We start from the raw sequence: 25,181 nt of genomic DNA, 5'->3' as shown, positions 1-25,181 counted from the left end.
CTCCCTGAGATGGTAAGCAATCCAATATAGGTTATACATGTGCAATTATGTAAAACATTCAAAGGAGGATTTTTTTTTTTTTGGCTAGGCAATGGGGTTAAGTGGCTTGCCCGGGGTCACACAGCTAGTAAGTATTATGTGTCTGAGACCGGATTTAAACTCAGGTCCTCCTGAATCCAAGACCGGTGCTCTATCCACTGCGCCACCTAGCTGCCCAAAGGAGGATTTTCTAAGGGTGGAGGAGACCTAGATGTAAATATGACAGGGAAGGAGACAGCAGATAAGAAGAAATTTGAAATTAGAGAGAAGGGGGATGATTGCTAATGAGAGCTGATGAGAGGAATCCTGTTGGCTTTGGTGAGAAAGGCTGCCTCTTTACCAGAGTACAGAGGAGAGGAGAAAAAGGGTGAGGTAATTCGAGGGGACTTAATGGTCACAGGAGAGCTCATGGCGAATGAATGGCCTCTGCATCACAGGGAGATGGAGGATGGATTAGAAAATGCCTGTAAGTATTTGTTACATCTCAAAGAAAGACATTAACAGGAAAAATGTAATCTAAATAAATAACCTACCCAGTGACCATTATAATAGCTCCTATTTCTGGGAGGCCTTCAAGTTTACTGAGTGCTTTTCCCCCCAGAACCCTACAAGGTAGTGGAAGGATTTGAGTTCAGAGAGGATCATGATTTACCTGCTCATGGCCTATAACTAGGAGTGTTAGAGTGGGGATTCTAAGGTTCTTGGGTTCAAATCTGTGGGCCTTTTATCAGCTACTACTGGGGATTCAGCCTTTCTCTGCTTTGTCTCTCCTCTTATTCTCAGGACCACAGCCACACTCCATGGATTGTAATTGTAGCTAAGTATTTGGCACAGTGGCACAGTGATGTAAGTCTTTTTTTTTTTTTCCTGTTTTTTAACAGATATTGTATTTTCAGCATGTTATAAAACAGCAGTTGTTAGATTTTTTTTTGGCTATTCTTTTTTCCTCGGAAAAAAGGGCTTTTAAAATTGAGTAGTTCTTTGATGCTTTTTAATCAGCAGAAATATTTAATTACATGAATGTCATTCTTATATGAATGTCATTCTGAGATTTTTTTGAGGAGGAAAGTTGGGAAGGTATAGCAAAACACTATAAAATGATCTTTTAAATTCACCCAATGATTCTTTGATTATTTATTGAAAAACAAGTGGATATTAATTACATGTGTGGTTGTGGGAATTTAAAACAGGTAAACTTTAGATTTTTGTGTATTGAGTTTATATAACCATGTGAGATTCTTTATTTTAACTACTTTAGAAGAATGGACAAATACCTAAAACATACAAAGAGAAAGAAGCCTTCAGAGATTTGATTAGACAAGGTAATTTTTTTTCCTTGATAATTAATTTATTTTTAGTTTTCAACATTCACTTCTGTAAGATTTTGAGTTTTAAATTTTCTCCCCCCCTCACACCTCTCCCCCCTCTCCCCCAAGACAGCATGCAGTCTGATATAGGCTCTACTTACACATTCATATTAAGCATATTTTCCCATTAGTCATGATGTAAAGAACAATTAGAATTAATGGGAGGAACCACAAGAATGAAGCAATAAAACAAAACAACAAAGGAAAAGGAGAGCAAATAGTATATTTCCATCTGTATTCAGATTCCATAGTTCTTTCTCTGGATGTGGATGGCAATTTCCATCTTGAGTCTTTTGGAGTTGTTTTAGCTTCTTGGATGCTATGAAGAGACAAGTCTATCAAAGTCAGTCATCACACAATGTGGCTGTTACTGTGTACAGTGTAGACAAGGTGAGGTTATAAAATGTAATTGTAGATTGTACAATATTTGAAAGAGTAACCAGAAATCTGTTTTTTTTCATTTGAGGCAAATGTTTTTATTTAGCTTTGAGACTGCATTTCTTAACATTTTTTAGCACCTGTTCTCATCTACTAGAGATATAAACTCTTTTCCTTTTCCTTTAGGGAGGCTAAGATCCATTTTTCATTTTTCTTTTTTAATTTTAATATCTTACTTTTCCCAATCACATGTAAAAAACAATTTTTAACCTTTAAATTCTCTCCCATCTGCCCTCCCCCATTATTCAGAAGGCAAGCAATTTGATAAAGGTTATACATGTTCAGTCATGCAAAATATATTTCCATATTATCTAGATCCATTTTTCATTTAAAGTTTAAAGTTTTTCATAAACCATATCCATCTTAAGGTACAGTGTACTGACTTGTCCTTCAGAATGCTAGAATGTGAGATGATGGGGAGAGAAAGAAGGAAGAACTCATTTCTTTGTTAATTTCTGCTCAAACAGGTATTCTGAAGAATGAAAATGGTGTTCCAGAAGATGAAGAAAATTTTGAAGAAGCTATTAAAAATGTGAACACAGCACTAAGTACCACTCAGGTATTGTGAGTATTATCAACTCATTAAATAGTCAACAAACATGTGCTAAACACTTGCTGTTTATCAGGCACAGTGATAGACACCAAGAATACAAAGAAAGGCAAAAGGAGCTCACATTCTAAAGTGGGAGAAACAACATACAAATGATTAGGTAGATACAAGATAGGTAGAGTGTAAAGGCAAGGTAACCTTGGTGAGAAGGGACTTTGGAGGGAAGGGAGAGCTGGTGGCTGGGAAAGGTCTGTTGTCAGAAGGCAGGATTTGAGCTGAGTCTTGAAGGTAGGAGTTAGAGATGAGGAGGGAACACTTTCCAGGCGTGGAGGATTGCCAGTACAAATTCACTGAAGAGGGAGATGGAGGGCCTATTCAAGGACTGGTAAATAGGTCATTACAGCTGTGCAAAGATAGAAAGGGGCCAAGTGGTAAAGGGCTTTATTTTATTTTTTATGAATATCTTTTGTTAATTTGTTGATCTCTCTCACCTCACTGCATTCTCTTTTGTGATTTTAACTGTCGGTCAAAATGACCTTGCTACTAGCCACTTATTAAGTTAAAGCCTTTGTTCCCTTGATGTTCTCCTCTGGTTTTCGGTTATTACAAGTACAGCAGCAGAATGTATATACTAAACTTTAAATATAAGGCAGATTCTTCTAGTTTATTTATCAAATGCAGTTCTACCCTTAACTTTTCACACACATCCAAAACCATCAAGAACTTTATAAATACAGCCATCTATAAGAGTGTACCCAGTAACTTATTGTTATGCACATAACTATTCTCCATTTTATGTGACACTGCTCCAGATCATAATAACCTTTCTAGGTTTTTGCTTACCCAAAATAACATTCGTGATGTTTCCCCTACTTGGACAAAAATTTGTTTTGCTTCTCACCAGTCCCTCCCTTAATCTGCCCTCTCTTTTATCACTCTCCTTCCTTTCTATTATCCCCTTACCCTCCTACTTCCCTGTTGAGCAAGATATATTTCTATGCCCAGTTGAATGTGTATATCTGTACTTCCCTCTTTAAACCAATTCAAGCGAGAGGGAGGTTCAAGTGTTACTCCACCTCATTTTCCCCTCCACCAGAAAAGCTCTTCCTTGCATCCATCTTTTGTGTTAGATAATTTTCCCTATTCTTCTCCATTCTCCCTCTTTCTCACTCATCCATTTTAAAAATTTATTTATTTTTAGTTTTCAACATTCACTTCCACAAGATTTTGAGTTCCAAATTTTCTCCCCATCTCATCCTTCCCCCCTCCCCAAGATGGCATGCATTCTGAGTACCCCTTCCCCTAATCTGCCCTCCCTTTTATCTCTCCCCCCCTTCTCTTATCCCCTTCCCCTTCAATTTTCCTGTAGGGCAGGATAGATTTCTGTACTCCATTTTCTGTCTATATTATTTCCCAGTTGAATGTGAAAATAATTTTTTTTAACATTTGTTTTTAAAACTGTGGGTTTCATGCATTTTTTTAATATCATCCCAACATAATCAATTTACTCTCATACCTTCATCTATGTAGAGTCCTTTTAACTGCCCTAATAATGATAGAATTCATAAGAGTTTCTTGTAAACAGTTTAACCTTATTGATTTCTCTTTCACGTTCACCTTTTTATGCTTCCCTTGAGTCTTGTATTTGAAAGTCAAGATTTTCTATTCATCGCTGGTTTTTTTTATCAGAAATGCTTGAAAGTCCTCTGTTTCATTAAATGTCCATATTTTCCTCCTGAAGGAATATACTTAATTTTGCTGGATAGATTATTCTCTATTATAATCTAGTTCTTTTGCCTTTCTTTAATGTGGTAGCTGCTAAATCTTGTGTGATCCTGTGACTTCTTGGTATTTAAATAGTTACTTTCTGACTACTTGAAGTATTTTCTCTTTGACCTGGGAGCTCTGGAATTTGGCTCTAATATTCCTGGGAGTTTTCATTTTGGGATCTCTTTCAGGAGATGATTGGTGGATTTTTTCGATTTCTCTTTTACCTTGTGGTTCTAGAATATTGAGGCAGTTTTCTTTATAATTTCTTGAAATATGATCTCTAGGCTTTCTTTGATTATGGCTTTTAGGCAGTCCAGTAATTCTTAAATTATCTCTCCTTGATCAATTTTCCAGGTCAGGTCTTTTTCTTTTTCTTTTTTTGCTGAAGCAATTGGGGTTAAGTGACTTGCCCAGGGTCACACAGCTAGTGTCAAATATCTGAGGCCAGATTTGGACTCAGGTCCCCTTGACTCCAAGGCTGGAGCTCTGTCCACTGCACTACCTAGCTGCCTGCTCCCCCACTCCCCTGCTTTTTTTTTTTTTTAGCCAAAGACAGGGTTTATTGGAACATCTGTCATATTGGGCAAACTGTTAAGGAATCTAAGCATTTATATCACTAATGCAAGTGGGCCAGATTTTAAGAATCTGAGCAGTGGTTAGGAGGGATCTAGGAGTGGCCAAGTACTTTGGGGTGACTGGAGGAGGGGTCTCAGGGAGATCTGAGTGGGAGTAGCCAGTAAACTGGGGTGAACAGAGCACCAGGGACCTGGACCATGTGGCCAAGGGAGAATGGAGTCTAGCTAGGATTCAGGGTGGGAAGTGGCTGGGAGCCATGGGAGGGTAAGACAATGGAGGGCTAGGCTAGGTTAAGGGTATCAGAGAATTGGGAGATTGGGCATAGCCACAATGAAAGGTTAGTTGATGGGATTATAGCCTCAGGTGAAATCCAGAGATTTGGCCATGTGGGAAAGTCCAGGATTTTTCCTTTTTAGGGTCTAGATTCCATCCTCATCATTCCCCCTTCAAACAAATGGGACCCAAATTCTTTTGGGGTAAGGGGTGAAGGTCTCGGCTTCTGAAACTGTTTCCTGCTGGCAAGGGGTATAGAGCTGTCCCTGCCTCGAGGGGGTCCCAAAGAGGAGATTGACTAGAACTGAGCACAGGTTGTGTCTAGGGAACAATGGGGGGGACATTGATTGGTACCCGCTTTTTGCTACCAACTGTGTGAATGGCTTGTAGTCTGGAAGACACAAATCTGACAGAAAACATTGCAGGGCCAACATGTGACAGGATAAAACATCCTTAGCTCTGTTTGGATTCAGATAATTCAGTTTTCCAACCATGCAGTACCAAATCCACCTCATAGCCAGACAGGTAACATTCCTTTGGAAACTGAGCCAGGAGGATCCCATCTTAGACTGAGGCTAAAATTGTCCTTTCAGCTTTTCCCAGTGCTGACTTCCCACCAGTCTCACATTCTCTGAATAGCTTGTGGCATTTCTCTCAGATAGTGGATTATTGATTATTGATGAATTATGATCCATCAGACAACTCAAAATAAAGTCCTATGAGCTTTTACCTCAAACAGCAAGTTTCACTTAATCACAGCTTAGGGAAAACTTTTCCAGGATTTACATCTCAAATTTAAATTTGTCCTGGTATAAAAAGCCAATCGTTAGAGATTATTTCTTTATGCTTGCAAATTCTCAGCAAGACAAAACCCAAACAAGCTTTTTGGCAAGTTTACACATTAAAACAATAACCAACAATAGTCAGATTGTTTTAGCGGTAACTAAATGCTTGACATAACTGGTACAAAAAGTTCACCAATTTGAAACTTGAAACAAATCCATTACCAATCAGGTGACTTCGGTTTTGTTAAATGCATTTCAAATTATTTTACACAGAGAATCAACATCTCATCATTAACAGTTAAAACTACAACTTTAAAAGAGCATGCTTACCCAAGTTTGGAGGCTGGCTTCTTTACTTTGAGCAGGATGTGCTGAACCTGGGTGATGCTTCCAGGCAAAGGTTGCCCCAGGGCCCAAGACCATTGCCAGGGGGGCCCATGCTGTAGAAGGCAAATTCAGAGGGTGGGGGGGTAGAGGGTGAAACTCTCTTCTCCTATGAGAGGGATTAATCAGATACCCTCTTGCCTCAAGGGTAGGGAATGGGAGATGAGGGTGACCAGGGTTGTAAGGAGGTGTTTCAAAACTCCTTAATGATTGATCACAAAACTTCCAGAATCTGCTAAGATGTTTTTAGCTGTTCTAACTTTTCCCTGTAACCTCCATGAAGGAGGATTCGGGGGTGTAGAGGGAAGGGAGTAAGTAAGCCTCAGACAACCAAAAGCACCTGCAGTTTTCCCAATTCCCTAGCACCCAGAGAATTGACAGAATTGGGCATACGCTTCCAGATAGGGCATCCTTCCTTGTCCTCTATGCTGCAGAAGGTGTACCCAGGTCCATGGCTTTGAACCAAACCAGTGGACCGAGAGCCAGAGAGTGTTAGGCCTAGTGTAAGACAGCCTCATAACTGCCAGAAAAGCATCTCCAAGCCTTCCTAGGTGCTTGGAGAGTGATCCTAACGGCAGGGCAAGAAAGAAGAGGATGGAGGCTTACATGTGTTCTAGTCTTGGTTGGAGAAGAACTTGGGGTTAGGCAGTTTCCCCACATGGTCCACCAAATGTTGAGGTTTAGGGATTTAGGGGTGCTGGGACCCTAAAATATTGAAGGCAAGAGATACGGGTCCTGCCTGAAAGAATTTGACCCAAGCCTTCTTTCAGCCAAAGAAAAGGTTTATTAGAACATCCATCATATTGGACAGACTCTTAAGGAATCTAAGCCTTTGTATCACTAATGCAAGCAGGCCAGATCTTAAGACTCTGAGCAGTGGCTCGGTTTTAAGAATCTGAGTCTAAGATCTTTTTCTGATGAAATATTTCACATTTTCTTCATCTTTCTTTTGATTTTGTTTTATTGTTTTCTGATGTCTCATGAAGTCATTGGCTTCCACTTGCCCAATTCTAATTTTTCAGGAGTTATTTTCATCAGCGAAGTTTTGTACCTCTTTTCTTTCTTTTATTAATGTTTTAGTAGCATTAACAGTATTAATACATGTCAAGAAAAATTTTAGTATTCATTTTGACAAGATTTTGAGTTCCAAATTTTCCTCCCTCCCTCCCCTCTGCTCTTCTGAAAATGGTAGGGAGTTTGATATAGTTTATACATGAGCTATCATGTAAGAAATATTTCCATATTAGTCACAGTTGTGAAAGAAGAAACAGATTAAAAAAAAACATGAGAAAGAATAAAGTGAAAAAAATATGCTTGGCCAGTTCTATTTTTTTTAAGGTGTTATTTTCTTCAGTATTTTTTTGTGCCTCTTTTACCAAGCTGTTAATTGTCTTTTCATAATTTTCTTGTGCCACTCTCATTTATTTTCCCAATTTTTCTTCTACCACTCTTATTTGATATTTAAAATTCTTTTTTAGGCTCTTTTAGGAATTCTTGTTGGGCTTGTGCCCAATTCACTTTTTTTTTTTTTTTTTTTTTGAGGCTTTGCTTGTGGTTGTTTTGACAGCATTCTAAATTTGTGGTTTGGTCTTCCCTGTCACCATAGTACATTTTTATGGTCAGGTTCTTTGAACTTTTTGTTAAAGTTGGGCTCTATTCTGGGGTTGGGGTGCACTGTCCCAAGCTTCAGGCTTTTTCCACATTGGAACTAGTATTAGAGGTTTGTGAGTTTTCAGTTTTGCAAGTTGTTATGATTTGGGGAGAAGTTTGGTTATTGCTTTTCTGTTCTGCATTCTGGTCCGTACCCAGAAAGGGCCCCTATTTCCTTGGGACTGAAAGCCATATTGCTCCTCAGGACCCCTGCTCCCTTGGGACGGCCAATGTTACTGCTCCTTACAGCCCTTGATCCCTTGTGATCAAAAGCAATATGGTTCTTAGGACCTCTGATCTTTGACTGCAAGCACTCCTCTCTGCTCTGGAATTGTGACCTGGAAGGAGGATTGGGCAGTAGAGTTGCCAGACAGTGTTTGGTCCCTGCCCCGTGTTGGCACGATCTTTTTCTGACCAGTTTCCAGATCCCCTTTTTGTCTCTGGCTTGAGAACTCCCAAAGCTGCTGCTGCTGATGTTGCTTCCTCCAAGGCCCACAGCTGGTGCTGCTCCCACATGGTCTCCGGGCCAGCCCCTACCCAGTATCACAGACCTCTCCTTCTGACCTCCTAAGTTGTCTTGGTCTGGAAAAATATCTCACTCTGACCTTTTGTTGTCTGTGCTGCTCCAGAATTCGATTTGAGGTGTTGATTTAAAAGTTATTTGGGGGGAGTGTCGGTAGAGCTTGGCTGCTTCTTCTACTCTGCCATCTTGGCTCTATCCTTGGGACAGAGTTGGTGAAAGGCTTTAAATGCCAAACAGGATTTTATGTTTGATCCTGGAGGTCATAGGGAGTCCCTGGAGTTGATGACTGTAAGATTTATAAATTTATAAATTATTATAACAACTTTTTGAGTTAGCTTTGTTATTCCCATTTTACATATGAAGAAACTGAAGCTCAGAGAAAAAAGATTTGCCAATCATTACATAGCTAGTCAATGTTAGAGACCCAGGATGTAAACCCACATCTCCCAAATACCAAGTGCAGACATCTGCCTGCTGTTCTAGGGCAGGGCTTCTTAAACTTCTTTCACTTGCAACTCCTTCAGCACTTCTTTTATCATTTTCTTTTTTTTTTCTTCTTTTTTTGCTTTTTGGTGAGGCAGTTGGGGTTAAGTGACTTGCCCAGGGTCACACAGCTAGTAAGTGTCATGTGTCTGAGACTGGATTTGAACTCACGTCCTCCTGACTCCAAGGCCGGAGCCTTCAGTGCTTCTTAAACTATGGGTTTAAGAAGTTTAAGAAGCTCTGGGGGTATCTCTCAACTATTTTTATTTTTTATTTTTCCTTTTATTTTATTTTTATTTTTTCCAATTACATAGAAAGATAATTTCTAATATTCATTTTTAAATAAAATTTTGAGTTCAAAACTTTCTCTCTATCTCTTTTACCTACCTCTTCCTTGAGACAGTAAGCAATTTGATATAGATTATATATGTTCAGTCATGTAAAACATATTTCTATATTAGTCACATTGGATAAGAAGAAGCAGAACAAAAGGAAAAAACTACAAAAAAAAACCAAAGTGGAAATAATATGCTTTGCTCTGCATTCAGACTCCATCAGTTCTTTCTCTGGATGTGGACAGCATTTTCTATCAGGAGTCTTTTGGAATTGTCTTGGATCATTGTATTGCTGAGAAGAGCTAAGTCAGTCATAGTTGATGATCACACAATGTGGCAGTTACTGTGTACAATGTTCTTCTGGTTCTGCTCACTTCACTCAGCATCAGTTCATCTAAATCTTTGCAGGTTTTTCTGAAGTCTGCCTGTTCTTCATTTCTTATGAAACAATAGTATTCCATTATATTAATATACTACAACTTGTTCAGCCATTCCCCAAATGATGGGCATCTCCTCAATTTCCAGTTCTCAGCCACCACAAAAAGAGCTGCTATAAATATTTTTGTCCATGTGGGTCCTTTTCCCCTTTTTATGATCTCTTTGTAATACAACCCTAGAAGTAGGATTGCTGGGTATGCACAGTTTTATAGCCCCCTGGGTATAGTTTCAGGTATTTTTAAAAATTACTAAAGGAAAGGATTTAGGTAAGAAAGGCAACTGGGTTTTAATAGAGTCGACATCTGAATAATAATTATGTATAGGAATTTGGGCACGTACTTTCAGAATGTAGGCGGTGTGACTGAATACACATTTATAACACAAATAGAATCCTGATTTAATGAGTTTGAAGAAATGTATTACTTGCTGTATGTAAGCCACATTGAAATGGCAATCCATTCTAGCTAGCTAGAGTCTACAGAAGTGATAACGGAGTTCTTTGGGGTCGTCTAACTCCTTTCCAAATAAAGCAGATGTTAGTGTATGTGCTTGTGTATGATGACAAATTGAAGCTAGGAGGCTTGTGTGAAAAGCAGTGTTCTGTTAGTCTAACGTGTTAGCCGTGTAAGGAGGGAGCTCACCCAACGTCTCATTTCTCACCTGGCCTCACAACTTTGAGATTTCTCTGACTGTTCCATGTCCTGGCTGCCATCCTACCCTACTCCACTTTGCTCCTCTGTGCTGTCTTCCCCTATTAGACTGTAAACTCCTTGAGGTTACGGACTGTCTTTTCATGTTTATATCCCCAGAGCTTAGCACAGTACCTGGCACAGAGTGGGTACTTAATAAATGTTTATTGACTGACTGCCAGAGAGGAAAATAATAACAGATATAGTGCTTTAAAGTTTGCAAAATCTGGTGTTGGTAACCCAGTACTTGTTTCTTCTTTTATTATGATAAATTCTTAATGAAAATTTTACATATTTCAAAATGTTTATGATTTTTAAAAATAAATTAAGGTTGGAATTGTTGGGGAAAGATTGCCTATCTAGTTTCAGCTCTTGGGGGCTGTAAAACAGTACAATTCATCAGGTGGTCCCAAAATCCTAAACGTGCTTTCAGGTCTCTTGGGCAGCAGAGGCACTGAGCAATCATTCCAAGAACAACCACTTGGCAGTCATTGGTCTCCCCCACGTGGTAGGGCAAGCCCTTAGCCAAGCAATGGCACTTCCCAGAACATTCCAGGATTTCTTGCCACTCTGAGCTGGTTCCTCTCATTGCACAGGCCCCACTAGGAACAACTTAATAAGAAAATGTCTCTAAAGTGCTTGGAATTACCCTATCCTTTCCTCTCCCCTACAGTAAATACATAGCCATTTATAAAACCTCAGTGTATTATATTTTTTTAAATGTCAATTTTATTCATATTCAGCCTTATACAGATATTCGTAATGGTGGTTTTCAAAACATTCATCATAACTCTGGGATATATGTGCTATAAATATTATTCTTATTTAATACATGAAGAAATTAGAGGAGGCAGGGAAGAGAAGGGAGGGAATGAGCATTTATATAGCACCTACTACATGCCAAGTGCTGCTAAATGCTTTACAGATGTGTTTTTATCTGATCTATTCTCTCATTTGAATTAAGACCCAGATTAGGTGGCAGGGCTTAGTAAGTGTCAAGCTGAGACTCCAGTCTGCCCCATGCAAGTCTACCATACTACTTTTACAACAGAGATATCATATATAACTTTGAGTTATTTTGGTATAGTAAAAGGAATACAAAATTTGTAGATGGGGCACCTTAGTTCTTAGCACTGCAGCTTATCAGCTATGTAATCTTAGGCAAGTACCTGTCTTAGCCTCAGTGTCCTCATATGTAAAATGGGAATAATAATACTTGTACTACATACCTGACATGGTGGTTGTTTGGCTCATTTAACATTAAAAACTACTTTTAAAGCACAAAAGTGCTATGTGAAAGAGCTATGAAATATGTTTCTAGAGATATATCCAAAGACATATCAAATTATTTCAGAGCTCGTTTGTAGAGCACTTCTTTATAATTGATGTCAATGCTATTAACATTCATTATATATACCTGCACAGTCTGTACTTGAATCAGAAATTGTAATTAATATTCAAGTTCTGCTGCTATTTTAGAGACTTGTGTGTCTGTGTCACATGCAGTAAGATGTATTTATTTCATACATCTGTCCACTTTTGATCAGTGTGATCTTTGTGAGGTTATTCTTTATTTTTCATGAAGTTGGAAAAATTCAGAGCCATTAAGTCTAGCAGGTGCTAGCAGGTATTTTTGTTACATTCCAAACTTTTTCACTTTTCTCAAGCCCCAACTACATTATCATGCCTCACACTTACAGCAGATGATTTAGCCTCCTACTTCACTGAAAAGAGTGGAGCCATCTGATGAGAACTCCCTCTCATCTTCCCTTCTCCATCCCTCACTACCCAGCATCATCACCCACCTTCTTTTCCTTCCCTCCTATGTCAAAGAAAGACATAATGCATATTCTGAGAACTTGCCCTATCCTTCTTCCTCTCATATTCTTCTTTTTTGAATTACATTTTATCTTCAGATTCACATTCTCTTTTGACCTTATTTCCCCTTCCCCCTGCCCAAATTGAGAAAGCAAGAAAAATAAAACTCCTGTTACAAACATGTATAGTCAGGCAAAATGAATCCCCGCATTGCTGTGTCCAAAAAAAATTATATCTCATATATCTAAGTTTATCATCTCTCTATCAGGAGGTGGGTAGCATGTTTCATCTTGAGTTCTCTGGAATTGTGGTTGTTCATTACGTTGATTAGAGTTCTTCAGTTTTTTAAAGTTTTTGTCTTTAAAATGTTGCTGTTATTGTATATGTTGTTCTCCTGACCTTACTCTGCATCAGTTCATACAAGTCTTCCCATGTTCCTCTGAAACCATCCCCTTCATCATTTCTCATAGCACAGCAGTATTCGATCACATTTATATACCATAACTTATTTAGCCATTTCCTACTTGATAGGCATCCCCCTCAGTTTCCAGTTCTTTGACACCACAAAAAAGAGCTGCTATAAATATATATATTTTTTAACATATAGATCCTTTTCTTCTTTCCTTGATCTCTTTGGGGTATAAATCTAGTAGTATTATCACTAGGTCATTGAGGATGCACAGTCTACGAGCTTTTTGGGCATGGTTCCAAATTGCTTTCCATAATGGCTGGACTAGTTCACAGCTCTGCTGACAGTGCATCAATGTTCTTGTTTTCCCACAGCCCCAGCAGCATCATTATTTTCCTTTTTTGTTAACATTTCCAAACTGATAGGTGTCACACACATAATTTTAATCTGTCCATCTTCCCAGCCTTCTCCTTTGGCTACAAGCATATTGAAGTCTCTTCATTCGTTCTTTATGTTAACAATAACTTAGAACTAGATAGTGCTAAACTGAATAAAGTTACTTATACCTGACACTTCTGCTGGCTCCTCAGAACCTTTGCAGTCTGGCTTCTGCCCCCAGTACTCTAACTGCTCTCCGAAGTGTTGTCGGTCACTTTCTTTCTTTTTTTTTTTTTTTTGTAAGGCCATTGGGGTTAAGTGACTTGCCCAAGGTCACACAGCTAGTACGTGTCAAGTGTTTGGTCTGAGGATGGATTTGAACTCAGGTCCTCCTGACTTCAGGGCCGGTGCTCTATTCACTGCGCCACCTAGCTGCCCCCGGTTACTTTCTTGTCAAGATATTGAATGGTCTTTCCCCCCAATCCCCATCCACTTTGATGTCTTTGAAGCATCAGACACTTTTGATCTCCTCTTGGCTTTAGAGAGACTATACTTTCCTCATTCTCCTTTTCTCTTTCTGATTAGTTCTCCTCTATTTTCCTTCTTCCTCCTTTTGCTGACTTTTTAACATCCTGTTCTTGGCTGTTTTCTTTTCTTTCTCTACAAGGAGAAAGGGTGTAATCTCATTCTTTCCCAAGAGCACCTCTATACAGTTCTATAAGAGGATTCCCAGATCTCTACCTCCTCTCTTTATCTTTCTTCTGCACTCCATACTCACATTTCCAAATGCCTATAGCATATCTCTTTGTGGATATTCCACTATCATTTCAAATTTCAACATGTCTAAAATTGAATTTATTATCTTTTCCACCAAAATATACTCAACCTCCTGCTTTTATTAGTTCTGTCAGTGGCACTACCATTTATCCAGTTTCTCACCTTGAAAACATTTGTTTTGAACTTTTAGTTTTTCCTTTTTTACCTTTCATATCTGATAAGATGTCAAAGTTCTATCTTTTCTGCCTCCACAGCATCTCACATTTTTGCCCTCGTTGCCACTCATCTGGACTATTGCAATAGTAGTCTACTGGTCTTCCCAGCTTCAGGCCTCTTTAATAATAAAAATTTTTACTAATGATAGCTAGCATTTACATGATGATTTAAGGTTTGCAAAGTGCTTTACAAATATTATCTCATTTTATCCTCACAACAACTTTGGAGATAGGTGCTATTATTATATTCATTTTACAGATGAGAAAATTGAAACAGTTTAAGTGACTTGCCTAGGGTCATATAACTAGTAAGCATCTAAGGCAAGATTTGAACTCAAGTCTTCCTGACTCCAAGTTCTGCACTCTCTCCACTGTGACACCTACTTCCCTCTCTTCTTTCCAATCATTCTTTCAATGCAAGCTTCCTTATGCAAAGATCTGGTTATGACTATCATAGGTTCCCAAAGTGGGCAGTATCACCCCCTGGAGGGCACTGGAACCATCCAGGGGGGTAGTAGTAGCCTCAAGTACAATTGGGGGGTGTTGAATAAAAAGAAGACCTAAAAAGAAACCCTACAGGGACGCTGAGTATTTTTTTTTTGCTAGGCAATGGGGTTAAATGCCCCATTACCCAAGGTCACACAGCTAGTAAGTGTTATGTGTCTGAGGCCGGATTTGAACTCAGGTCCTCTTGAATCCAGGGTTGGTACTCTATTCACTGTGCCACCTTGCTGCCCTGTAATATTTTTTTTAAAAGGAGGCTATTGGATCAATAAGTTTGGGAACCTCTGACTTAGATAAAGGCAAATATACAAAGTACAATAATATACAAATATACATATATATAATATACAGGGCCGGTGCTCTATCTACTGTGCCACCTAGCTGCCGCGTAATTTTTTTTTTTTAAAAGGAGGCTGTCAGATCAATAAGTTTGGGAACCTCTGACTCAGATAAAGGCAAATATACAAAGTACAATAATCACATCATAATCACATACCACAACTTCAGCCATTCCTCAATTGATTGGCATCCCCTCAGTTTCTAATTCTTTGCCCCCAGAAAAGAGCTGCCATAAATATTTTTTGTGCATGTAGGTCCTTTTCCTTTTTGGTTTTCATTTCTTTTGGGATACAGACCTAGCAGTGGTATTGTTAGGTCAAAGGGTATGCATAGTTTTATAGCCCTTTGGGCATAGTTCCAAACTGCCCTACAGAACAATAAGCATTTATTAAATGCCAGCTATGTGCCAGGTGTTGTTATGGACATTGGAGATACATATCCAAAGAATTAAACAATCTGTCATTTTTAAAGAGCTTATGTTTGAATGGGGGACACATCATCCCCCTTAATCTAAGTACCTGGGGGAGAGAAAGAATTTCTCTTTTCCGTTTGATACCTTATTTTATTATCATCTCACACAGATTCATCTTGAAAATGCAATTTAATTATTTAAAGAGCTGAATCTATATGAAAAAAAGGTCAGGTAACGCAAACTGGGCCAATTCATAAGACAATCCAGAGTTGGAAGGGACCTCAGAGGCATCTAGTCTAACCCTTCATTTTACAGAAGAGGAAACTGAGGCCCAAGAATGTTAAATGACTTAAGGCCCAGAGGCAGAATTGGAATCCAAGTTCTTTGACTCTGGAATCAGTGTTCTTTTCCCTGTTCTTATATAAGAAATAGAAATGAATACTTTCTCTGTTCTTTTCTAGATACCAAGCAGTATTGAAGACATATTTAATGATGATCACTGTATCAATATTACCAAACAGGTAATAAGATTCTTTAAGAGCACTGTTACCTAAACATACATGTTACAAAGTGAAATTTCAGTTGGCATTTTTTTTTATATGCTTATAGAGTCCACCCTTTTGGATTTTGGCTCGGGCTCTAAAAGAATTTGTGGCAAGGGAGGGTCAAGGAAACTTACCTGTTCGAGGCACTATTCCTGATATGATTGCAGATTCTGGAAAGTTTATAAAATTACAAAATGTGTAAGTAACTTTTTTTGAGGATCTGATTTTGGAAAATATCTTTAACCTTACTGTTCCACTGGTTCCCCATATATATAAAATTCTAATAATGTCTTTCACTGATTCAAATAAGAGACCAAATAAATTATATGAAGTTTCTTGGTTTCCTAGGGTAAAAATGGAAGTTCATATGTATGTAAATATTTCATTGGATCTTTGATCTTAAGACACGTCTTCTCTTGGCACAGATCATAAGCCATCCATAACTTCTCATCCTGTTCATTTCTTGTTCATGTTCCTCCTAGAGATTTTTCCTCATTTTTTAATTCTTAAAAAACAACCAAAACAAGCACTTCTTTTTACTCAGTAGAACCAGGAGGGTTGTACGTGAAACTATGAATCTTTATGTAACACTTGCTTTTCTTTTAAGTATGTTATAAATGCAACATGTTACTCTCAAAAGCTGTCCTATTTGTCTTTAATTCTGGCCTTCCTTCTGTTCTCTTCTGTGCATTTCAAAACATGTTTCAATTTCATTTCATTTTTGGCAACCTTATCCCTAGCTCCCCACAACCTACTCTGTCTCCTCCCAAACTGAGAAAAAAGAAAAAAAAAAACTTCTGTAACCAAAATGCATACTCAGGTAAGGCAAATCCCTACATTGGCCATATCCAAAAGTGTATCTCATGCTGTATCTTGAGTTCATTCCCTTTCTGTCAGAAGGTAGATGCTTCATCATAAAGTTGTTTGTTATAGGTTTTCCACAGAGGATCCATTCATCATACTCAAGTTTTTCTCTCAATTTTCTTATAGTTCATGGGTATGTTGGAATATTTGCCTCAAAATGACTAGCACACATTGTAGATTAATTAATACATAGTAAAGACTGAATTTCAAATAGCATTAGAACTATTTTAGTTTCTACACATAGTGTACGTACAATCAAAGAGTTAAAGCTAGAAGGAAACATTAGAGATCATACAAGTAGTCCTTTGTTTTTACAGATGAATCAGGATCAAGTTTTGTGACTTGCCAAAGGTCCTGAGATTAGACAGTTGTGGAGCCAGAACCAAAACCCTGATTTCTTAACTCTTGGAATCCAGTGCTTTTAATACCATGTCAGGTTCACTGATTGCAAGTGTCATTTTCATATCATACTATATGATAACAAATGTCAGGTTTACCAGATCAGCATCTTGTTGAGGAGGAGAAATGGATGCATTTTATTGTCTAGTTTTAGGATATTAATTTTGAGTATTTCAGATTGTGTTCTGAGTAGCTATTTTTAATTCTCCTATTTTCTAGTTACCGTGAAAAAGCAAAAACAGATGCTGCTGCTGTGGGTAATCATGCTGCCAAATTGCTCCAGTCTATCGGTCAGGTGAGTTGTTGGCCTAGGCTCTACTTTCGTCTACACAGTCCCATTTTAAAAATTCACTCCCAGGTCCTGGGAAAAGCTCTTCTGATTTGTTATTGATCCTATTGCTCATTGAATTCTCTTTTAACATCTGCTTTTGCTCTGGAACAAAACAAATATTTGTCTTTTTACAGGCACCAGAGTCCATTTCACAGAAAGAATTAAAATTACTCTGTAAGTTGCCTTGGATTCATTTGCTTTATTATTTTGCTTATTGTGATGTACACAAAGCATGTTGCTGGGGAGACTGTCAGGAAGTTTAAATGATTCAAAATCTGCATAGGTTCCTCTGTTGATGAAACCTTACCTAAATGTATAGAGCTATGATGATTAGTTATGTGTATAAATTGTCATTTAAAAAATGGAAGAATTAACTTTGCCAACAGACATTTATTAAGTACCTAATATATACAAGGCACTAGGTTAGGTACGATAATGCAAAACTTAGCCACTGAGTAAATATTATATCTATAACAATACTGAAAAGAAATTAAAATTAAATACTATTTACATTTATACAAAATTCCTTTCTTTATTCATTTTAAGTAATGTGGAATAAATTAGAAAAAATGGTTATCTAAAATGTATGTTGAAGATGAACTCTTATAGGACATTCACGCTCCCTTCTACTTATTTACTAGGTCTTATCAACTATGTCAGTTTCAGTGCTCATTTTGGTCATTGTGGTTGGAATATAATGAAAAGTTTCTCAAGTCCTGTGGAGAATGATTGTTGTCCAAAAGATTGATAATATTTTCTTTCGTTTCTTAAAAGTCAGTTTTAAAACAACAAAACCCTAGTTTGGATGGGACCCTCATAGAATTTTCCCAACAGCTTTTCTGTTTCAATAACAAGCAAGAAAATATAGACATTCTGATTTGAGGAGGCAGGTTTTACCTCATAGATATCACCGAGGCTCAATTGGAATCAGTGACATCTTCCAGTCCCAATTCCTTTATTCAGAAGGAACAGGATAAGTAAAAGTGAGGTTGGAATAACATTGTATGTGAAGAAGATAAAGTTGTGTGGAAATCCAGAAACCGGAGGAGGAGGAAGAAAAGAAGGAGCATGGAGGAGGGTCTTTGCAAGAAGATTAATGAAGGCAGAAACAGAAGACATATTGTTATTCAATTCATTTCAATTCACCAGGCATTTGTAGAGACCATCTTATATGCCAGACACTAGGGCTAAGTGCTGAGCACCCAGAGACAAAATGAAATAGTAGCCCCTGCGTGGAAGGAGCTGACATTCTGTTACCTTACATTTATTGGAGTAGACTACAGACCACGTACATAAAAAGAAGAGAAAGAGGAGTTTGGGAAATGTATCACCCGCCTGTTGTGAAGGCATGATCTTTTTTTTTTTTTTTTTTTTTTGGTGAGTCAATCGAGGTTTAGTGACTTGCCCAGGGTCATACAGGCTAGTGTCAAGTGTCAGAGGTCAGATTTGAACTCGGGTCCTTCTGACTCCAAGACTGGAGCTCTATGCACTGCGCCACCTAGCTGCCCCTGTGAAGGTATGATCTTGTAATGACAAGGCCCTTTAGCTATCCAGACATCTCCTAGAGTTCTCTCTCTGCCCAAAGCAGAGCGGTACCTGAATGATAATTTTGTTCTTCAAAAGTTAGAAAACTGCTTTTTACTAGAGGCCATGTGACTTGGAATCAGAAAAACCTGGGTTTAAATCCTATCTCTGACTCATATTTGTGTGACTATGGTTTTGTCATTTCACTGGGCCTCATTTTCTTTATCTACAAAATGGGGAGATATTATCAGGTTTAAATGAGATAATATAAGTAAAGTGCTTTGTAAACTTTAAAATACTTCATGAATTTCAGTTAAAGTTAAAAGGAGTTTTTGGTTTTTTAATGAGGAGAATTGCTATTCTGTGTCTGATTCTCACTAATAAAGAGGAGGAACTGGTTACTGGGATGGAAATGGTGAGAAGTTCAGTAAATGAACACTCCATTTTAAAACTGGCAATAGAGGAGGAGAGAAAAACTGAATTTAGTCTGACATGCAACCTAGACTTTAGGAAAACGTCAGACTTTCAAAGAGTTCAGACAAGTGATAGGGAGGATTCCGTGGCTTAAAATTCTATAGCCTAAGAGGAATAGGAAGTTCTTGATATTGAAATTCTGAAGACACAAAGAGAAGAAACAATTCCAGTGCAGAGGAAAAGGGTAAGCTGTCTCATGAGACTTACGTAGATGCACAGAGAGCTCATCAATCAACTTCCATTTTTAAAAGACACTTGGAGTAGATGGAATCAAGAGCAGATAGTAGAGCATGAACACAGAATTGTAGCATCATCTTACAATAAGATTATCATGTCAGAAGTGTTAAACTAAGAATAAATAGGCTCATGAGGAAAAGCAAGGAGGACAAAAAGAGAAAAAAAACCTAAGAAAAGCAAAGGCAAAAAGATACCATTTTTATCAAAGTATTCATAATAGCCCCTTGTTTCATTTCTTCCCCTTTTTATTATTAGGAACTTGACAAACATCAACACAGTAACATTCCCCTATTAAAAGAACAAGAAAACAAAAAGGAACTGTATCTTAAATCTTGATGTTCTACCATGTATGGTTTATTTTTTTTAAAGTATGTATATTTCAAATTTACATGTTAGTTCTAGCACAACTCAGCTTATCTGAATATCCTTCGGCCCTCCTGTGTATTTTTAATTTTTTTTATTAAGGCAATTGGGGTTAAGTGACTTGCCTAGGGTCACACAGCTAGTAAGTGTCAAGTGTTTGGTCTGAGGCCGGATTTGAACTCAGGTCCTCCTGACTTCAGGGCCGGTGCTCTATCCACTGTGCCACCTAGCTGCCCCCTTTCCTGTGTATTTCTAAATGATTCCTTGACACTCTTTTCATGGTTTTATATCACTACCTTCACTTCCATTCTCCCCTTCCTCCAGAATTAAATCTCTCCTTTGTATAGTCCCTAAAATCAAATCCACACATTGGTCATGTCTGAAAATGTATATCTCATTTAGCTCTTCTAGTCCACCACCTCTCTGCCAAGAGGTAGGAAGCATAATTCATCATCAGTCTTTCTGAAGTTAAGATTGGTAATACATCAGTCTTTCAGAGTTTTTTTCCTTTTCAGTGTTACTATCATTTGTGTAAATTGTTCTCCTGGGCCTATTCACTTCACCCTGCATCAGTTCATACAAATTTTCCCTCATTTCTTATAACTCAGTAATATTCCATTACATTCATATACCATAATTTGTTCAGCAATTTTCCATCGGATAGACACTTTATCTCTTGTTCTGTTACAACAAAAAGTGGTGCTATAGTTATTTTTGTACGTGAGTTCTTTCTCACTTTGATCTCATTGGGGGATAAGCCTCCTAGTACTGTGCATATGATAGGAACAATTTAATGACTTTTGGGGTATAGTTCCAAATTGCATAGCAAGCCTTTTTTGTGGTAGCAAAGAACTGGAAACAGAGTGGATATCCGTAATTTTATGATTTCATAAATTTTGGCTGAACCAATTAAGGCATATGCATACATACTTGTATTGTAACAGTGAATGTAAGGAATTCAGAGAAACATGGGAAACTTATATTAATTCAGAGAGACATAAGCTGTACTAGGAAAACACTATATATAGTAACTACAGCAGTACAAATGGAAAAAAAAAAAAGACGACACTGAACATTTTGCAATAATTATAGTGATCCTAGAGCTTGGCCCTGGAGAAAAAATGAGGAGATGACTTGCTTTCTTTTGGTTAAGAAGTGGGCTACTCTTGGTGTAGATTGTTGCACATACTGTCAGACATAGTCTATTTGTTAATTGGTTTGGATGAACTGTTATTCTTTTTTCTGTCTCGTTGGAGGGCTGGGAGAGTATATTCGAAATGAAAGTTATATTATAGCAAAAGGCATCCGTAAAACTTTTAAAAGCAATATTGGAGAAAAGAGGAGACCAGAAGGGATAGGACTACTACTTGGATAGGATAGGAGTAACCAATGGAGAGAAGCCAGAGCTATTCAGATTTTATTTTATTCATGTTTTCTCCACCAAAGAGAATGTTCTTTGGGCTACAAAGAACAAAATGACCATTTGAGTTGATACCTAACAGAAGTAGAAGCTAACAAGAAGGCACCTGGTTGCACCTGATAAGTTCGTCACCAGGCCCAGATTACATGCATCCTAGGATGCAGAAAACACAAACAGATCTGGTTGCTAAGCCACATCAGAGATCTTTGAAAGATTTTGGAGACTAGGAAAGGGGTCACAAGAATGGAGGAGGATAATGCCTTCCAGAAGTGAAACACATGAAATCTGCACATTGTATAGACCAGAAAGCTTGACTTCAAATCCTGGCAAAATTCTAGAACATGTTACTAAAAGGATGTTTATCAGTGAGCATCTAGAAAAGAAAGTAGTTGGTCAAAAAACATTTATTAAGCACCTACCATGTGCCAGGCATTTTACTAGCAGTAATTATTAAGAGCCAACATTGCTTCATCAAGAGGGAATTATGCCAGACTAACCTCATTTCCTTCTTTGATTGGGTTACTAGACTAGTAGATCAGGGTGATGGTTATAGAAATATTTTATTTATGTTTTAGCAAAGATTTTTAAACATTCTCTTATTTTATTCTTGTGGAAAAAAATCAAAAGTTTGGGAGTAAATGATAGTACAGTTAGATGGCTTCAGAATTGTTCAAATGGTGAGACTCAAATAGGAGTCATCATTAAGTTTTACTTTGGCAGGAAGTCTCTAGTGCTATGCCCTTTGCCATTTACCTTTTTTTTTTTTTAATCCGTGTATTAGATAAAGGTATAGCTAGCACGATTATGAAATATGAAGTTAACAAAAAGCTGGAAGAGATAACTGACTTATTGGATGACAAGATCCAAAAAGCTCCCAACAGGCTAGAATAAAATATTGGCTGGCTCTAATAAGATGAAATTTAATAGGATTAATTGTAAAATCTCAGACTTCGTTTCAGAAAATTCAACTTCACAAATACAAGATGGGTAAGAATATCTATACCGTTCTAAGAGTGAAAAAGATCTGGGGATTTTAGTGGACTGCAAGCTTTTTTGATTTGATAGCCAAAAAATCTAATTGTAATCTTAGGCTGCATTGAGGGAAGGATGGAGTCTACACCTAGGGAAGAGATAGTCCAGAGATTGTACTCTGCCAGGATCTGACTCCATCTCTGTAGTATTGTGTGCAATCCTGGGTGCCATCTGATGAAACTGAGGATATTACTTTGGAGAATAGATTGACTCAGGAGGACATGGTAGCTATCTTCACATATTTAAAGGTCTGTCACATGGAAGAGGGTTGTTACTTGTTTGGTGTGACTCCACAGAAAAATAGATAAAAGTTGTAGATGTTGGGAAAAAAAACAACTTCCTAACATTAGAAAGATCCCAACGTGAAATGGTCTGGCTTGGGAAGTAGTCGGGTTTGGCCTCACTGATGTTCTTTAAGCAAGGGCTGCACACACACGGGTTTGGCGTGGTGTGGAGGAATTTCTTATTAAGATGTGATTGAACTGGGTGGCCTCTGACGACCCTTCCAGCCTTGAGGTTCTGTGATTGATAAGATTGTATGCTTAATTCTACTTCCCAATCCTAATGTGAATAGAGTAAATAGAAATGAACTTATCAACATCACTTCCATAAGCTTTTGAGTTCTAAATTTTTCTCCCCCTCCCTCCCCAAGATGGTGCTACACATGTACAATCATATTCAACATATTTTCACATTAGTGATGTTGCAAGGAAGAATTAGAACCAATAGGAGGAACCACCAGAAAGAGGAAATAAAACAAAGCAGAAGAAAAAACAGCAAATAGTATGTTTTGATCTGCATTCAAACTCCATAGTTCTTTCTTTGAATGTGGATAGCATTTTCCATCATGAGACTTTTGGAGATGTCTTAGATCCTTGCCTTGCTGAAAAGGGCTAAGTCTATCAACATTAGTCATCACTCAGTGTGGCTGTTACTGTGTACAACATTCTCCTCGTTCTGATCACTTCACTCAGCATCAAACCACACAAGTCTTTCCAGGTTTTTCTGAAGTTTCCCTGCTCATCATTTCTTATAGCACAATAGTATTCCATTACATTCTGTACTATAACTTGTTCAGCCATTCCCCACTTGATAAGAATCATAATTTCAACAAAAATTTAGACTTTTTTATTACTAGAATTACAAAATTACAATTAGAAGGAGTTAGTTGGTGCAGTGGTTAGAGCACTAGACCTGAAGTCAGAAAGACCTGAATTTGAATCTAGCCTCAGAAACTAGCTGCATGACCCTGAGCAAGTCATCTAACCTCCGCCTTTCTTAGTTTTCTTATCTGGAAAATGGAGATAATAATCTTCCAGGGTTGTTGTGAGGGTGAGATGACATAATATTTGTAAAGCATTTTGTAAACCTTAAAGTGCAATGTAAAGGCTATATTATTATCATTAGTTAAACTGGGTTTAGTGTAAGAATGAGAATATAGTCCAAGCCTTGGTGTAGTGTAAAAGAGATGGATGTGCAGACCTGGGTTCATATCTCAGTTATCCTACTTGATGGCCTGTGACTTTGGGCAGGCCATGAATTTCACCACACCTATGGTATCACCTGTGAAATGAGGGCATAGAATTAGATCTCTAAATTCTCTTCTAGATAGAAATAACAGGATCCTATGGTTTTCCACATTGCTTACAATGAATAAGGTCAGATGCTTTTGTATAGCTGTGAAACATTTTTATCCTGGCGCTTGGGGGTTCATGTCCCAGCTTCATCAGGAATCCTTAGCTTCCCTGAGCCACAGTCCCTTCTTTAAAATGGGATCCTGATACCTGGACTCTGTTTGTCCCAGGGTTCCATTCTTTAATGGGGCTGTGCTAGCTTGTCTCTGGCAACTCATAGGTTTGTGATAGGATCCAGTGAGGCAGTGTGTGTGAAAGTACTTTGTAACTGTAACCAGTCAGGTATTGTTATATACTACATCATCTATTCATGAATTTATTTTCCACTTTTAGAAAAAGTAGAGCTTTTAATTAGGCCTGAATATCAAAGTAAAATGCCAAGGAGAAATCATGCAATTGAGTCATTCTCCACCCACTCCCACACAAAGGGTGGTTCCTCCCATTTCACTTGCTGGGATAGGAGGAAACACTGCACACATAACTCTTGTCTCAGAGCTGTCTCCAAGAAGCCGGCTGAGCCTCAGCCCTGCCCCACTGTGCCCGTGCAGCAGCTGAAGCTGCTGCTGCCGTGCTCTGCTGGCAGCGGTCGTGGTTACTGTTCTCTTTCATTGTCTGCATCCCTGTCACTTGTGTACCCACATGCAAGTTGTCTCTTAAGTTTTAAACTCCCAGAAGGTCTGAAAGGTTGAGTCCGGTCAATACTGAGCTTTGCACATACTAGATACTCAAGTATTAGTTGATTTGATTTACTTCACTACCCTTTTTTTATGTTTTTAGTACCTGAAAAGAAACAATCACACAGCAGGCCATACGGTCCTCCTCTCTGAGGAATACTGAAGTCTACCTTGATGGCTTTAATGGCCTTTGTTGTCGCGTATGTGGCATCATGCATTTACTGAAGGCAGGACGCTGAACTCGATGCAGTCAGCCATTTCAGATTCCTTGTGGAATCTGTTCTCTTCCCTGTTGGTGGAAGAAATCTCTTCATAGCCCATTTCTGGGAAGGGTTGACACAGAATGTCATGTAGCTATAAGGACCTGTGAGTTAGAACGTGAATCCACATTTAATTTGATAACGTTTCCTTGTGTTTAGGCAGCAATTCAGCCTTTCTTCGAGTGGTGAGGTGTCGATCCCTCGCTGAAGAATATGGTGTGGACACTATTAATAAGGAGGAAATTAGTGAGTATACGAGCTCTCCAAACAGC

At 38.2% G+C, this 25,181-nt stretch overlaps 1 protein-coding gene across 1 annotated transcript in view; it reads left to right on the top strand.

Annotated features, from left to right (window-relative positions):
* Positions 1–25,181, top strand: part of LOC114027961 (NEDD8-activating enzyme E1 regulatory subunit) — a 48,858-nt gene that overhangs the window by 17,550 nt on the left and 6,127 nt on the right. The window contains exons 9-16 of the mRNA XM_027842104.1: positions 823–885; positions 1,298–1,361; positions 2,312–2,403; positions 15,614–15,673; positions 15,762–15,895; positions 17,180–17,255; positions 17,426–17,465; positions 25,069–25,155. Coding sequence (XP_027697905.1) covers positions 823–885; positions 1,298–1,361; positions 2,312–2,403; positions 15,614–15,673; positions 15,762–15,895; positions 17,180–17,255; positions 17,426–17,465; positions 25,069–25,155 — 616 coding nt within the window. The remainder of the gene's footprint in view (positions 1–822; positions 886–1,297; positions 1,362–2,311; positions 2,404–15,613; positions 15,674–15,761; positions 15,896–17,179; positions 17,256–17,425; positions 17,466–25,068; positions 25,156–25,181) is intronic.

The sequence above is a fragment of the Vombatus ursinus genome, unplaced genomic scaffold (genome assembly GCF_900497805.2).
Source record: "Vombatus ursinus unplaced genomic scaffold, bare-nosed wombat genome assembly UNPS02014864.1, whole genome shotgun sequence".
Taxonomy (NCBI): domain Eukaryota; kingdom Metazoa; phylum Chordata; class Mammalia; order Diprotodontia; family Vombatidae; genus Vombatus; species Vombatus ursinus.
Note: the sequence above shows the minus strand (reverse complement) of the source record. Positions and strands in the feature narration are given on the sequence as shown.